At 43.5% G+C, this 15,106-nt stretch overlaps 1 protein-coding gene across 2 annotated transcripts in view; it reads left to right on the top strand.

Moving 5' to 3' along the window:
- Window positions 1-15,106, top strand: part of LOC118380692 (platelet-derived growth factor receptor alpha-like) — a 35,170-nt gene that overhangs the window by 359 nt on the left and 19,705 nt on the right. Inside the window, exons 2-15 of one of the 2 annotated variants that reach the window (XM_052459902.1) lie at window positions 2,592-2,670; window positions 2,857-3,144; window positions 3,260-3,523; window positions 3,985-4,115; window positions 7,520-7,682; window positions 8,183-8,375; window positions 8,483-8,598; window positions 8,762-9,061; window positions 9,156-9,556; window positions 9,750-9,918; window positions 10,065-10,254; window positions 10,490-10,605; window positions 10,809-10,935; window positions 11,148-11,344. In XM_052459902.1, the coding sequence (XP_052315862.1) occupies window positions 2,613-2,670; window positions 2,857-3,144; window positions 3,260-3,523; window positions 3,985-4,115; window positions 7,520-7,682; window positions 8,183-8,375; window positions 8,483-8,598; window positions 8,762-9,061; window positions 9,156-9,556; window positions 9,750-9,918; window positions 10,065-10,254; window positions 10,490-10,605; window positions 10,809-10,935; window positions 11,148-11,344 (2,713 nt within the window). In that variant the 5' untranslated portion in view covers window positions 2,592-2,612. The remainder of the gene's footprint in view (window positions 1-2,591; window positions 2,671-2,856; window positions 3,145-3,259; window positions 3,524-3,984; window positions 4,116-7,519; window positions 7,683-8,182; window positions 8,376-8,482; window positions 8,599-8,761; window positions 9,062-9,155; window positions 9,557-9,749; window positions 9,919-10,064; window positions 10,255-10,489; window positions 10,606-10,808; window positions 10,936-11,147; window positions 11,345-15,106) is intronic. The other variant, XM_052459908.1, reaches the window with a different exon arrangement.

The following is a 15,106-nucleotide window of genomic DNA, read 5'->3' on the forward strand; positions in this document are numbered from 1 at the left end:
AAAATAAAAAGGTTATCCAACTGGACACTTTTAGACTAGTTCAATTTGTCCGCCTTAGTGAATATTCACGAAATAGCCTAGTTTACTAGGATAGCACCATATTGTGAAAACTTTACCAAGAAGAAATTCTTAATCTGACCTGATCCATCATCCATCACACTTTGGGGGCTTTCATTCGCCTAATTTCGCTACGGGGAAACGTTCCAGTAAACTTATTGAAACTTTGACGATGCATTAGTTTGCAGGCTATGCGTTATGCATAATGAATTATGCTTTGAACGGGATTCAGTTTCCCATGAAACATATGGTCTCACCTCCGGATGCCAAGCGGAGAGATGTCGCTGACTCGGCTGGATAAAAGCGCTCAATTTCGGCCTCACAGCTGGAGGTGTCACCTCAAGGACTGAGGGTCCATTGTGGGATGCTGCTGCCTGCCTTGACATCTAATGGAAAACACATTGGAAATTGGATTTCAAGTTGTTTTCGTTATTGCGCTTGGAATGTGTGGAATTAAATTGAATATTGTACCTTGCCATTTGCTTTCTGAGATTGGACGCAAGCTGTACCCGAATGGAATTCAAAAGTAGATAGAAGTTTTTTTTTAACCCACTAAAAAAAGTATAGTAGCCTATAGAGTGGAACCAATTCCTAGTTGGATGTAATTTCAGTGCACCAGAAAACAACATGCAAATAGCCTACATTTCCCCCCAAGATAATTCTTCATAATTAGCCTATAATTTAATAATGGCCAAATAACATGCAGAAAATATGTGCATATTTGTTAAGATTGCAATAGAATAGAGTTGCGCGCTGCACGACTGTAACAGTCAAGTTAGATACAAATCTTTAAGTTTTCCATCAGTGAAACTCACTGCCTTGGACATTTTTGAGTGTAGGCTATTGCTTGCCCCAATGCCCTTTACCATCCTCTTCATTTCAAAATGCTACATTTAGACATGTCTCTGCTATATTCCCATGGAAATCAATTCTGCACATGGGGGTTTGAATTTAACAGTTTAAGTGTCTGTGGAGGACAGAGAGCTGATCAACCATCTCTCAGCTGTTGCTCCAAAGTGTCAAGCGCAGCAGAAGGGGGGTTTGGCAGGCTGCACATTTGCTGAGACTGTAGTGTTTTGTTCGGGCGAGAAAAGGAGAAGACTCACAAGCCCTACATTTGCACATTCGGCTGGAATATAAAATATGCGCAAACGTGTCAAAGTGTATAAATCAGGATTCCCACGCGAATATTTGTCATACAGACTTCTCTTCAAGAGAGGGGTCTCTTAATTATAGTCCCTCTCTAACCCTTGGTTTGGTTTGCCAGGGATAATTAGCCAGTCCCGGGTGAGATAGAGCTGACTACCTCAAATTAATCACTTAGCCCTACACTGTTAAAAGTAGCAGCAAACGTTTTGAGACAAAGGGGATTTTGATTATGGATTAAAATAATGTATTTTAATCGAGCCAATGGGAGATAACAATTAGAATACATTTTAAAAGAATTATCCTATCGTCACAAATTAGGTTTAAACTAAGTGTTTCTATTGAATAGATTAGAGTAAAACTGGTAGGTATATAAACGTTTCAGAGTTAAGCGCGCCTGTGTTTGGAGTTGCGTCTCTCTCAGCTCGTGCGTTGATGGAATCCAGGGTCCCGCGCACCAGAGAGAGAGAGATAACGCTCGTACCAGGGGAATGAATGTCTGTTGACCACAGACCCATGACAGCAAGCACGATTAAACCTGGATGGACGAGTTCTTTAACAGCCTAAAAGTTAGTTGGGTCGAGTTACTTGGTTTAAAAGCCTATGGTAGCCATGTCTAGATTTTATGTTGCAGTGAATAAGTCAAGATGCAAACATATTTGTTAACTGAAACATCAGAATCTATCCTGAAATTCTGTTTCGACTTATGTAGTACTTACAATTTGTGTTAATTGATGCTGTTAGAACACAGAATTCCTATAGCTCTATAGCCTTATACAGTAGCCTAATACAGTTGGCATGTTTGTAGTCTAGGCCTATACCTGGCCATTGCCACAGAAATAGGCTATTCCATTTCCGGCGAAATGACAAACAATAATGTAACTTTCCTGCTGGAGAAAGAAGTTACAGCCCACAGATGACTGCTTGATGCAGGCGAAACGTGAACTATGTCGCCCCCTAGCGACTTCCAGAGCCTGAATTGAATTCCAGCTCTTCTTGGCAAAAAATAGACGTTGGCGCCACTTTGCTGATTCAACCATGTCCAACGTTTTTATAAACATCTTCTGAGACCAAACCAGTGTAATCATCACGCTGGCTCAACAAGATTACTCAGTGTGCGCTTTACAAGACCTGGTGTGCCACAGTAGGCTATAGTTGGAGACAGGATAGAGCCAGTCAGTTTTACTGCTGTGCTGGAGCAGTAAAAGCCCCTCTATTGATTTTAATTGATTAAATTGCAATATTTTCCAAAAGCCCTAGGTAGTGGAGACAGGGGTATCTTCTCCCATAAATCAACACATTTTCTCTAAGCTTAGACAGATACTAGTGTTGTGTTTGCAACATCTGGTGGAACCATGTCTGATGTGCAAGTATTTAAACTCTTCCAGCAGAATTAACCATCCGTGACCATGGATGAAATGAAGACATGTCTCATCATTGGGGTTTTCTTGTTTGGGTTGTTATCAGGTAAGAAACTCATTTAAGTAAGTCAAAATGTTTCTTGGTTCTTATAACCTGAAAATATTCTGCCAGCGCACCCAACTTGCCTCTTCCTTTCGACATGTGTTTTTATCACTGTTAAATAAACAAACCTGTCCAATATTTTGTATTGAAAACACTATCGACATTCAGTGAACTTGTGTTTTCCATTAGTTACCCGCGGGCTGGCCACACCGACCATTGTATCAACTGAAGATGAGTTTGTTCTTGAGCCGCTCTCAGTGTTCAACATCAGCTGCACTGGTAAAAGGAACGTTGCTTGGGTCGAGCCCCTACCGGACGACACATTCGTTTTGCCTGGATATTACACCTCCACGCTCTTCATCTACAACGCTTCTGTGACACACACCGGATATTACTCCTGCAAATACCAAGACAAAGAGGGCGATGAAGAGGTGGATGGCGTAGCCAATGATGCGTTCATATACGTTTTCGTCCCAGGTAAATATAGTGAAATTGTTTGTCATATCCATGCTCTGTGATTCTATCCTATTATATGAATTCCCATATTGATAGCTTTTTGACCAAACAACCATGTTCTTGCCTTGTTCCTCAGATCCCGAGATTCCATTTGTGCCCGAGGAGCCATATCGCATGCTAGTCCCAGTCTATCCCAATAGAACCATCATCCCATGCAGGGTGTCAGACCCTCAATCCCAGGTGGTCCTAAAGAGCGCTCCGAGTGGAGTAGAGGTGGACGCAGTTTATAAGAACAAGATCGGCTTCATTGGCAACCTGGACGCTGGATTGTACATCTGTGAGACCACCGTGAACAGCATGACAATTACGAGTGACACTTACACCGTGGAGGCCAACAAACGTAAGGAGTCCAGATGTGCATGATTTGTTTGATGACAAATGCTGCTTAGTTTTAATATCACATTGGTTAAAAAAAGCGGTCATCTTTTTTTCGTGCCTTAGAGCAGAGACATGGTTGAATAAAAGCATTAGGCCCAGAAAGAGGGATGATATTGAGGCCAGCTATTAACACCCTGGACTTGTTTACTACTGAGAGAGAGAGAGAGCGAGAGAGAGTGTGTGAGAGATAGAGAGAGTGAGTGAGGGAGAGAGAGTGTGTGTGTGTGTGATAGAGAGAGATGAGATGACATCATGTCATTAGTACTGGGGAGATGACTTCACAAAGTTGTAGTCAGACAGAAAGAATGTGATGCCATCAGCCTGCAGTGAACTCAGAGAGGGGGATACCATGCAGAGGCCTGTAGATTACCATATTGTCCCTGTTGACCATATTGCTCCTCCCTCCCCTGGTGGTCTGTACAGAGATGGAGAAAGTCCATGTGGAGGTGAAGGCCAGCGAAGAGGCAGTGAGACTGGGGGAACCCTTCAACATCACCTGTGTGGCACCTCCAGGACTGCCCAATCAGCAGCAGTGGCTCCACCCCAGGAAACAGGCAAGGCCTCACCCCCATAGCCGTGCGAAGTAGTGGTGCTGCAGCACCCCCTGTAAAATCACAATAAAAACGTCTAGTGCAGGCAAAAACATTTGTCCAACCCCCCCTTTTACATCAGAACAGCCTCAATTAGAGAAAATGCAATAACTAAAAATGCAATAACTCAAAACGAGAAAATGCAATACCTCAAAACGAGAAAATGCAATAAAAAATAAATAAATTGAAAGATGTTTTGTGCAAAATTTCAAAATTAAATAAAAGAAACTGTGAAAATGACCCAACATGTTTCTGATAAGTTTTCAGTTCGGCTTGGATGAATATTTTATGTGGTTGTCATACTATGATGCTGATAAAGAAAGCACCTCTACAGACGGTATCTAACTGCATATTCACATTCTCTCAAGATGCTGAAATAAATAAATCATATTTCTCCACTCCTGTTCCCAAGTAAAAATGTTGCTTACATTTACTGTATCATTTTACAGCAAGAAATGCTTAATTCTGTAGGGGTTAATATTAAGTCTATGTGAGAGGTTATAGACTTACAGTCAGTGTTCAGAATTCAGTTTCCATTTAACTCATCTGCAGAGTAGGCTACAGTTCCCTTGACGTGCCTATTAGGCCTATTTGAAGTCCCGTTTTGTGACTGTCGAATTTGTATAGCATCTCACAATCTTTACACATAACATTGCCAGCACCGCTATCATCCTCTTTAAACACTTCCCCAAATCTTTCCCAAACATGACTTTTCTGGCCCTCCCTTCTCTTTATTTTCAACTCTCCATTTCACAGCTTTTCTCTTCTTGAATAAACCTCAGACATGATCCTATTTGCCTCCCTAGTTCGACATGAACCTTTTCTGCCCATTCCCAAAAGCATTTGGCGATTGGCATATAGGCTATTTGGCACGAATACAGTTAGGTCCTAATGTTTAGACTTATGCACTAATGCCAGATAGCCTAAAATAATGAAAGAAAAACCTCAATGTTGCCTATAGATATAAAGTGCACAAGAATTATATATTTAAAGATTTTTCAAATGTATTATTTTCTCTTTATTCAACCCACCTGCCCTTCATCCACACAATATTTAATGACCCTAAACCTGCCCTTCATCCACACAATATTTAATGACCCTAAACCTGCCCTTCATCCACACAATATTTAATGACACTAAACCTGCCCTTCATCCACACAATATTTAATGACCCTAAACCTGCCCTTCATCCACACAATATTTAATGACCCTAAACCTGCCCTTCATCCACACAATATTTAATGACCCTAAACCTGCCCTTCATCCACACAATATTTAATGACCCTAAACCTGCCCTTCATCCACACAATATTTAATGACCCTAAACCTGCCCTTCATCCACACAATATTTAATGACCCTAAACCTGCCCTTCATATTTAATGACCCTAAACCTGCCCTTCATCCACACAATATTTAATGACCCTAAACCTGCCACAATATTTAATGACCCTAAACCTGCCCTTCATCCACACAATATTTAATAAACCTGCCCCTTCCCAATATTTAATGACCCTAAACCTGCCCTTCATCCACACAATATTTAATGACCCTAAACCTGCCCTTCATCCACACAATATTTAATGACCTGCCCTTCATCCCCAATATTTAAACCTAAACCTGCCCTTCATCCACACAATATTTAATGACCCTAAACCTGCCCTTCATCCACACCCTGCCCTTCATCCACACAATATTTAATGACCCTAAACCTGCCCTTCATCCACACAATATTTAATGACCCTAAACCTGCCCTTCATCCACACAATATTTAATGACCCTAAACCTGCCCTTCATCCACACAATATTTAATGACCCTAAACCTGCCCTTCATCCACACAATATTTAATGACCCTAAACCTGCCCTTCATCCACACAATATTTAATGACCCTAAACCTGCCCTTCATCCACACAATATTTAATGACCCTAAACCTGCCCTTCATCCACACAATATTTAATGACCCTAAACCTGCCCTTCATCCACACAATATTTAATGACCCTAAACCTGCCCTTCATCCACACAATATTTAATGACCCTAAACCTGCCCTTCATCCACACAATAATTTAATGACCCTAAACCTGCCCTTTAATGACCCTAAACCTGCCCTTCATCCCACAATATTAAATGACCTAAACCTGCCCTTCATCCACACAATATTTAATGACCCTAAACCTGCCCTTCATCCCACAATATTTTCTAAATGCCCTTCACACAATATTTAATGACCCTAAACCTGCCCTTCATCACACAATATTTAATGACCCTAAACCTGCCCTTCATCCACACAATATTTAAATAAATTTAACAATATTTAATGACCCTAAACCTGCCCTTCATCCACACAATATTTAATTAAATGACCCAATATTTAAACCTAAACCTGCCCTTCATCCACACAATATTTAATGACCCTAAACCTGCCCTTCATCCACACAATATTTAATGACCCTAAACCTGCCCTTCATCCACACAATATTTAATGACCCTAAACCTGCCCTTCATCCACACAATATTTTTAATGACAATATTTAATGACCCTAAACCTGCCCTTCATCCACACAATATTTAATGACCCTAAACCTGCCCTTCATCCACACAATATTTAATGACCCTAAACCTGCCCTTCATCCACACAATATTTAATGACCCTAAACCTGCCCTTCATCCACACAATATTTAATGACCCTAAACCTGCCCTTCATCCACACAATATTTAATGACCCTAAACCTGCCCTTCATCCACACAATATTTAATGACCCTAAACCTGCCCTTCATCCACACAATATTTAATGACCCTAAACCTGCCCTTCATCCACACAATATTTAATGACCCTAAACCTGCCCGCCTGCAGATATAACCGATATAATATAAATGTAGTTCATTTAAGTTTGTGTGTCAGTGTAGATGGTAGTGTAGATAGTGGATTGTCTGAAGTGATAGTCTTGGTGTGTGTGTGCACCTCTGTCTTTGTGTGCTCTGTTCAGTAATCCCTGCTGCACGTTGTGACAGAGCGTCTGTTTTAGCGGTGGGATTCCTAAGCCCTTTTCCAGAGACAGTTAGGGTAAGAAGAGCACCGGACTCCTGATTCCTGGCTTTGGTCTCAGATGCAATTACAGGCATTTAAAGGCCCTGGGGTCCTGATTTATCTCCTGTGGACCAGCACATGTTTTCCCCATCAGCTCACAGACCGATAGAGAGACATACTGCTCTGACATACAGAATTAATCTCTAAACCTGTAAAAAGGTGGAGAAGAGCATAGAGACAAGATTTTTTATTCCCGAGAGATGGTTATAGACGGTGTATGTGTGTGTGAGTGTGTCTATAGTGTATTTCATCTTCCTTCCTTTTGTTCCTCTATCTAGGCTGTGGATGCAGTCCAGATGAAACAGACTCTGCCTGATAGAGTGGTCTACACCCTCAGTATCCCAGCAGCCACCTCTCAGGACAGTGGGGTGTATGAGTGCTCCATCACCAACAACTTCAGTGGAGAGATCAGAGCCAACAGGGTGGCTGTCACTGTCTTTGGTACACTCTCACCTCCTTATGGCCAATCAAAAACTCATTTTGAAAACATATGCATAATGTCTATCACTAGTCAATTTCACTCAAGACATTGCTTATCCTTCAACAGCATTACTCTTTACTACCAATACCACTTCGCTGTAGATGTATTAAACAGAAACGACTTGGGGTCCATCATACTTCTTGGAATAAGTCTTTAAAAGTAGTCCCCTTGAATTCACATAAAAGCATAGAGTTAATTCATCCTGCCTATCAGTGTCAGTTTGACGTGCTAGAGGGAAGGGATGCTTTATGGGATGGCTTCAACAGCCCCAATGCTTTATGGGATGGCTTCAACAGATGTGTGCCAGAATTTCATTGATCTTTTTCCGTTTCTCATCCTTCCTTCTGTGTCCCCTCTCTATCACTCTCTCTTTCTTTTGTCTCTCACTCTCACTTTACCCCACTCTTCATCACTACCTCTCCCTCTCCTCCCCTCTCTTTTCCACCCCTTCTCTCTGTAGAAGAGAACACCTTTGTGATGTTGGACCACAGTGGGATTGGAGTGGTGGAGTTTGTCAGTATGATGGAGGAGACAGAGTTCACTATCAGTATTGTAGCCTTCCCTGCTCCTAAAGTCACCTGGCTGAAAGATGGCATCGCCATCACTGAGAACAGCTACTTCCTCACCAAGACCAGCCGTCTGGAGGGGAACAAGTAAGATCACAACAGCTGTTTATAGCAAAGCTGTTTTTTTGTGTGTCTGTGGACCTTTGTGTGGTGTGTGCTGGACTGAGCTAAGTGGTTCTCTGCCCATCTCTCAGACATCAGAGCACTCTGACTCTTCGGCAGCCACTAGAGGAGGACAGTGGTAACTACACCATCATGGTCCTCAGCATCCCTCACACTGCCCAGTTCTCCTTCACCCTCAAAGTGAAAGGTGAGAATAACTTCAAGCCAAGTGAAAATGCACTTTTACATGTGTGTGAACATGCATTTATGTGTTCAAATGTGTTAGGAATTGTGAATGTGTCAGTGTGCGTGTATTGTCTCAGAATAATCCTAAATCTGACCATATGTCTGCCTGTGTGTGTGCCTTCCAGCCTCAGCCCCAGTGCTGTTCCAGCCAGCCTCAGCTCCGGTGCTGATCCCCCAGAGAGAGGAGATGGTTGTTCCCCTCCACACCCCCTTCACTCTGACTTGCAGGGGCGAGGCCGAGCTGGCCTGGGACACGCCCGTCTACCTATCAGAGCAGACAGAGGAGGACAACAGCGGCCTGTTCATCACCACGGTTACCGTAGAGAACGCCACTGCGGCAAACACTGGTTTCTACACCTGCTTCTACAACGGAGGGAACTCCACTGAGGAGGGAGAGGACAGCAGCATCTACATATATGTGCCAGGTATAGGGAAGACATCACTGTGGTGTTGGAGTTAAATCTATGTAAGACGTTTGAATGATTAGAAACTTACCATGCCCTCTTCTCACCCCCTCAGATCCAGAGGTGCCCTTTGTCCCCTCTCTGGTGCCCTTTGGCAACCACGTCCTGAATGGTCACGATGAGATGGAGATCCAGTGTCGCGTGTCAGACCCCAGTGCCAATGTGACCCTGGTCAACACTGATACCCAGCAGGCCGTGCCTATGACTGTCTACGACAGCAAGAGGGGCGCCGTGGGCTTCTTCAGTGCAGGAACCTATGTCTGCAAGGCCCTCGTCAATGGAGAGGAGCACCTCAGTGAGGAGTACATCGTCCACGGCTGGGCAGGGGGGTCGGAGCTGCGTGTGGAGCTGAAGGCCCTGAAGACTGTTCTCTTGGTGGGAGACACCATCACTGTGACCTGTGTGGCCCGGGGGTCTGAGATACTGGAAGACCACTGGAAGTACCCTGGAAAACTGGTAAACAACAGCACATACTGTACATAGTTATTACTCTCTTCTTGGAGAGCATATGAATTGATTCATTTGAAAATACATTTGTTTGTTTGATTATAGATGGGTCTAACTTGTGTGTGTCCCCTGTGTGTGTGTCCCCTGTGTGTGTCCCCTGTGTGTGTGTCCCCTGTGTGTGTGTCCCCTGTGTGTGTGTCAGGTGAACCGTGGCTTGAAGTCGGTGCGTGAGAATAAGAGGGACCAGGAGATCCAGTACATCATGACTGTCCCCCAGGCCTCAGCCAAAGACAGCGGCATCTACGCCTGCTCCATTACTGACATCATCAGCAATGAGAGCCAGACCAAGGAGCTGGCCATCACTGTCTATGGTACGTTTTTGTCACTGTTTATTAACCTAATAACAAGGCAATAATCTTGGTCTATCATCTTGCTTGAACTGGTAGATTGTTTTAACTAGCTGTGACCTGTACATATTTAATTAAAGGTTCTCTCTCTCCATTTTCTGTCCTGACAGAGAGCCCATTTGTGTCGCTGCGCCCTGTGTTCAGTTCTCAGGAGTCAGCAGACCTGGATGAGAGCAGAGAGTTCCGGGCCGACATCGACTCATTCCCCAGCGCCCAGGTCACATGGCTCAAAGATGGCCTCCCCCTCAACTATGTGGCGGCTGAGATAACCAACAGCCTCCAGCAGCTCAGCGAGACCAGGTGAAACTTGCTCTAACATGACTCAACACTGACTGAAGAGATATGATAAACCACTGTCCTGCACACTAAACTCTGTGGCTAATAACAGGTTCCCCAGTTCACCTAGGATGTTCAGATGTCTATTATTAAGGTGTGGTGTGGTGAGATGTTAGATTGGAACTAGTCTCTCATGACAGACTTAACAGCGATCACATGAGATTAGAGTGTAACCATACATGGTGTTTTGTGTCTGTAGGTACCTGAGTGTTCTGACCCTGATCCGGGCCAAAGAGGAGGACAGTGGGAACTACACCATCAGAGTGCAGAACGGGAACCAGACCCACAGCCACAGCTTCAGCCTGCAGGTCAAAGGTGAGGCAGAGGAATGCTCCAACTCCTCAATTTTCATTTACCTTTATCTCACTGACACCTGTGGTCCCAAACACCCATAACTTCCTAACCATCTCTCTTTGACCCCCTTTCTCTATTTCTCTTTTTTCCCCTCTCTTCCTCGCTTCTTCTGTCACTGTCTGTATTGTGGTCTGACCCCCTGTTCTTTCTCTGTCTGTGTCCAGTACCTGCAGTCATTGTGGACCTGATGGACCTCCACCATGGCTCAGCCTCGGGCCAGTCTGTAGTGTGTATCGCTGGAGGCATGCCCACTCCTGAGGTGGAGTGGTTCATCTGCAAGAACATAAAACAGTAAGATTACCCTCTCACAACCCCACGTTCTTCCTCTTTCCCCCTGTTCTCTCACTTTCACTCCAACAATAGCCAGTTTTCTTCCTTAAAATTAAAATACACCTACTGTACATTGTTTACCTCACTGGCCACTTCATATGCTACTATGCCCAATGTGATAATGTCATGCTATCAGGTCTCGTGTCTTTACTCTTCCTTCCTCCCCTGTCCAGCTGCGCCAATGACTCATCTCAGTGGGTGCCCCTGCCAACAAACGACACAGATATCACTGTGGAAGCGCATTTTGATCAGGACAACCAGCTGGAGAGCCAGGTGATCTTCGTGCGTCTTGAGAACACTCTGGCCGTCCGCTGCCTAGCCAGGAACGAGTTGGCCGCCGTCAGCAGGGAGGTGAAGCTGGTGTCACAAGGTGAGACATACACTCACAAAGTCACACTTACACACCTCCTCTCTCAATTACAGGGCCTATAGAATGTTTACACACCTCCTCTCTCAGTTACAGGGCCTATAGAAAGTTTACACACCTCTCTCAGTTACAGGGCCTATAGAAAGTTTACACACCTCCTCTCTCAGTTACAGGGCCTATAGAAAGTTTACACACCTCCTCTCTCAGGGCATATATAAAGTTTACACACTTCCCCTCTCAGTTACAGGGCCTATATAATGTTTACACACCTCCTCTCTCAGTTACAGGGCCAATAGAAAGTTTACACACCTCCTCTCTCAGTTACAGGGCCTATAGAAAGTTTACACACCTCCTCTCTCAGTTACAGGGCCTATAGAATGTTTACACACCTCCTCTCTCAGTTACAGGGCCAATAGAAAGTTTACACACCTCCTCTCAGTTACAGGGCCTATAGAAACTCCTCTCTGTGTTTTACAGGGCTAAGGGGGCATAGTTTACAATCAAAAACCAACATGAGTTTACACACCTCCTCTCTCAGTTACAGGGCCTATAGAAAGTTTACACACCTCCTCTCTCAGTTATAGGGCCTATAGAAAGTTTACACACCTCCTCTCTCAGTTACAGGGCCTATAGAAAAGTTTACACACCTCCTCTCTCAGTTACAGGGCCTATAGAAAGTTTACACACCTCCTCTCTCAGTTACAGGGCCTATAGAAAAGTTTACACACCTCCTCTCAGTTACAGGGCCTATAGAAAGTTTACACACCTCCTCTCAGTTACAGGGCCTATAGAATGTTTACACACCTCTCTCTCAGTTACAGGGCCTATAGAAAGTTTACACACCTCTCTCTCAGTTACAGGGCCTATACAGGGCCTATAGAAAAGTTTACACACCTACAGGGCCTCTCTCAGTTACAGGGCCTATAGAAAGTTTACACACCTCCTCTCTCAGTTACAGGGCCTATAGAAAAGTTTACACACCTCCTCTCAGTTACAGGGCCTATAGAAAGTTTACACACCTCCTCTCTCAGTTACAGGGCCTATAGAAAGTTTACACACCTCCTCTCAGTTACAGGGCCTATAGAAAGTTTACACACCTCCTCTCAGTTACAGGGCCTATAGAAAGTTTACACACCTCCTCTCTCAGTTACAGGGCCTATAGAAAAGTTTACACACCTCCTCTCAGTTACAGGGCCTATAGAAAGTTTACACACCTCCTCTCTCAGGGCATATATAAAGTTTACACACCTCCTCTCAGTTACAGGGCCTATAGAATGTTTACACACCTCCTCTCTCAGTTACAGGGCCAATAGAACGTTTACACACCTCCTCTCAGTTACAGGGCCTATAGAAAGTTTACACACCTCCTCTCTCAGTTACAGGGCCTATAGAAAGTTTACACACCTCCTCTCTCAGTTACAGGGCCTATAGAAAGTTTACACACCTCCTCTCTCAGTTACAGGGCCTATAGAAAAGTTTACACACCTCCTCTTTCAGTTACAGGGCCTATAGAAAGTTTACACACCTCCTCTCTCAGTTACAGGGCCTATAGAAAAGTTTACAGACCTCCTCTCAGTTACAGGGCCTATAGAATGTTTACACACCTCCTCTCTCAGTTACAGGGCCTATAGAAAGTTTACACACCTCCTCTCTCAGTTACAGGGCCTATAGAAAGTTTACACACCTCCTCTCAGTTACAGGGCCTATAGAAAGTTTACACACCTCCTCTCTCAGTTACAGGGCCTATAGAAAGTTTACACACCTCCTCTCTCAGTTACAGGGCCTATAGAAAGTTTACACACCTCCTCTCTCAGTTACAGGGCCTTAGCCTTAAAAGTTTACACACTTCCTCCTCTCAGTTACAGGGCCTATAGAAGAGTTACAGGGCCTTTACTATAGAACACCTCCTCTCTCAGTTACAGGGCCTATAGAAAGTTTACACACCTCCTCTCAGTTACAGGGCCTATAGAAAGTTTACACACCTCCTCTCTCAGTTACAGGGCCTATAGAAAGTTTACACACCTCCTCTCAGTTACAGGGCCTATAGAAAGTTTACACACCTCCTCTCTCAGTTACAGGGCCTATAGAAAGTTTACACACCTCCTCTCTCAGTTACAGGGCCTATAGAAAGTTTACACACCTCCTCTCTCAGTTACAGGGCCTATAGAAAAGTTTACACACCTCTCTCTCAGTTACAGGGCCTATAGAAAGTTTACACACCTCCTCTCAGTTACAGGGCCTATAGAAAGTTTACACACCTCCTCTCTCAGTTACAGGGCCTATAGAAAGTTTACACACCTCCTCTCTCAGTTACAGGGCCTATAGAAAGTTTACACACCTCCTCTCAGTTACAGGGCCTATAGAAAGTTTACACACCTCCTCTCTCAGTTACAGGGCCTATAGAAAGTTTACACACCTCCTCTCTCAGTTACAGGGCCTATAGAAAGTTTACACACCTCCTCTCTCAGTTACAGGGCCTATAGAAAAGTTTACACACCTCCTCTTTCAGTTACAGGGCCTATAGAAAGTTTACACACCTCCTCTCTCAGTTACAGGGCCTATAGAAAAGTTTACAGACCTCCTCTCAGTTACAGGGCCTATAGAATGTTTACACACCTTCTCTCTCAGTTACAGGGCCTATAGAAAGTTTACACACCTCCTCTCTCAGGGCATATATAAAGTTTACACACTTCCTCTCTCAGTTACAGGGCCTATAGAATGTTTACACACCTCCTCTCAGTTACAGGGCCTATAGAAAGTTTACACACCTCCTCTCTCAGTTACAGGGCCTATAGAAAGTTTACACACCTCCTCTCTCAGTTACAGGGCCTATAGAAAGTTTACACACCTCCTCTCTCAGTTACAGGGCCTATAGAAAGTTTACACACCTCCTCTCTCAGTTACAGGGCCTATAGAAAGTTTACACACCTCCTCTCTCAGTTACAGGGCCTATAGAAAAGTTTACACACCTCCTCTCAGTTACAGGGCCTATAGAAAGTTTACACACCTCCTCTCTCAGTTATAGGGCCTATAGAAAGTTTACACACCTCCTCTCTCAGTTACAGGGCCTATCAAAAAGTTTACACACCTCCTCTCTCAGTTATAGGGCCTATAGAAAAGTTTACACACCTCCTCTCTCAGTTACAGGGCCTATAGAAAGTTTACACACCTTTCACTTTTTTTCAAATTGTTGAGCATTACAAACTGGGATTGAAATGGATTTCATTGTAAAACAAAAACAACAACAAAAAAAATAAATATATATATATATGTTATCTACACAAAATACTCCATAATGTCAAAATGAAAACAAAATTCTACACATTTTTTACAAATGAATAAAAATTAAATTGCATAAGTAGTCAAGCCTAAATTAGATCAGAAGTCAAATCTGGCTTGACAAATCACATAATAAGTTATATGGACTCACTCTGTGTGAAAAAATAGAGGTTGACTTGATTTTGTAATGACTACACCGCCCTCTGTCTTCCATACATGTAACAGCTGTCAAGTATTGAATTTCAAGCACAGATTCAACTATAAAGACCAGGGAGATTTTTGAAAGTCTCATAAAGAAGGGCAGTGATCGGTAGATGGGTAAAAATATCACATCCAACATTGAATATATCTTTAAGAATGGTCTGGTTATTAATTATGTTGTGGATGATGTATTAAACCACCAGACACGTCAAAGATGCAGTCGTCCTTCTGAACTGAGCTGCAGGACAGGAAGAAAACTGCTTAGGGATGTCACCATGAGGACAT

The sequence above is a fragment of the Oncorhynchus keta genome, chromosome 1 (assembly GCF_023373465.1).
Source record: "Oncorhynchus keta strain PuntledgeMale-10-30-2019 chromosome 1, Oket_V2, whole genome shotgun sequence".
Lineage (NCBI taxonomy): Eukaryota > Metazoa > Chordata > Actinopteri > Salmoniformes > Salmonidae > Oncorhynchus > Oncorhynchus keta.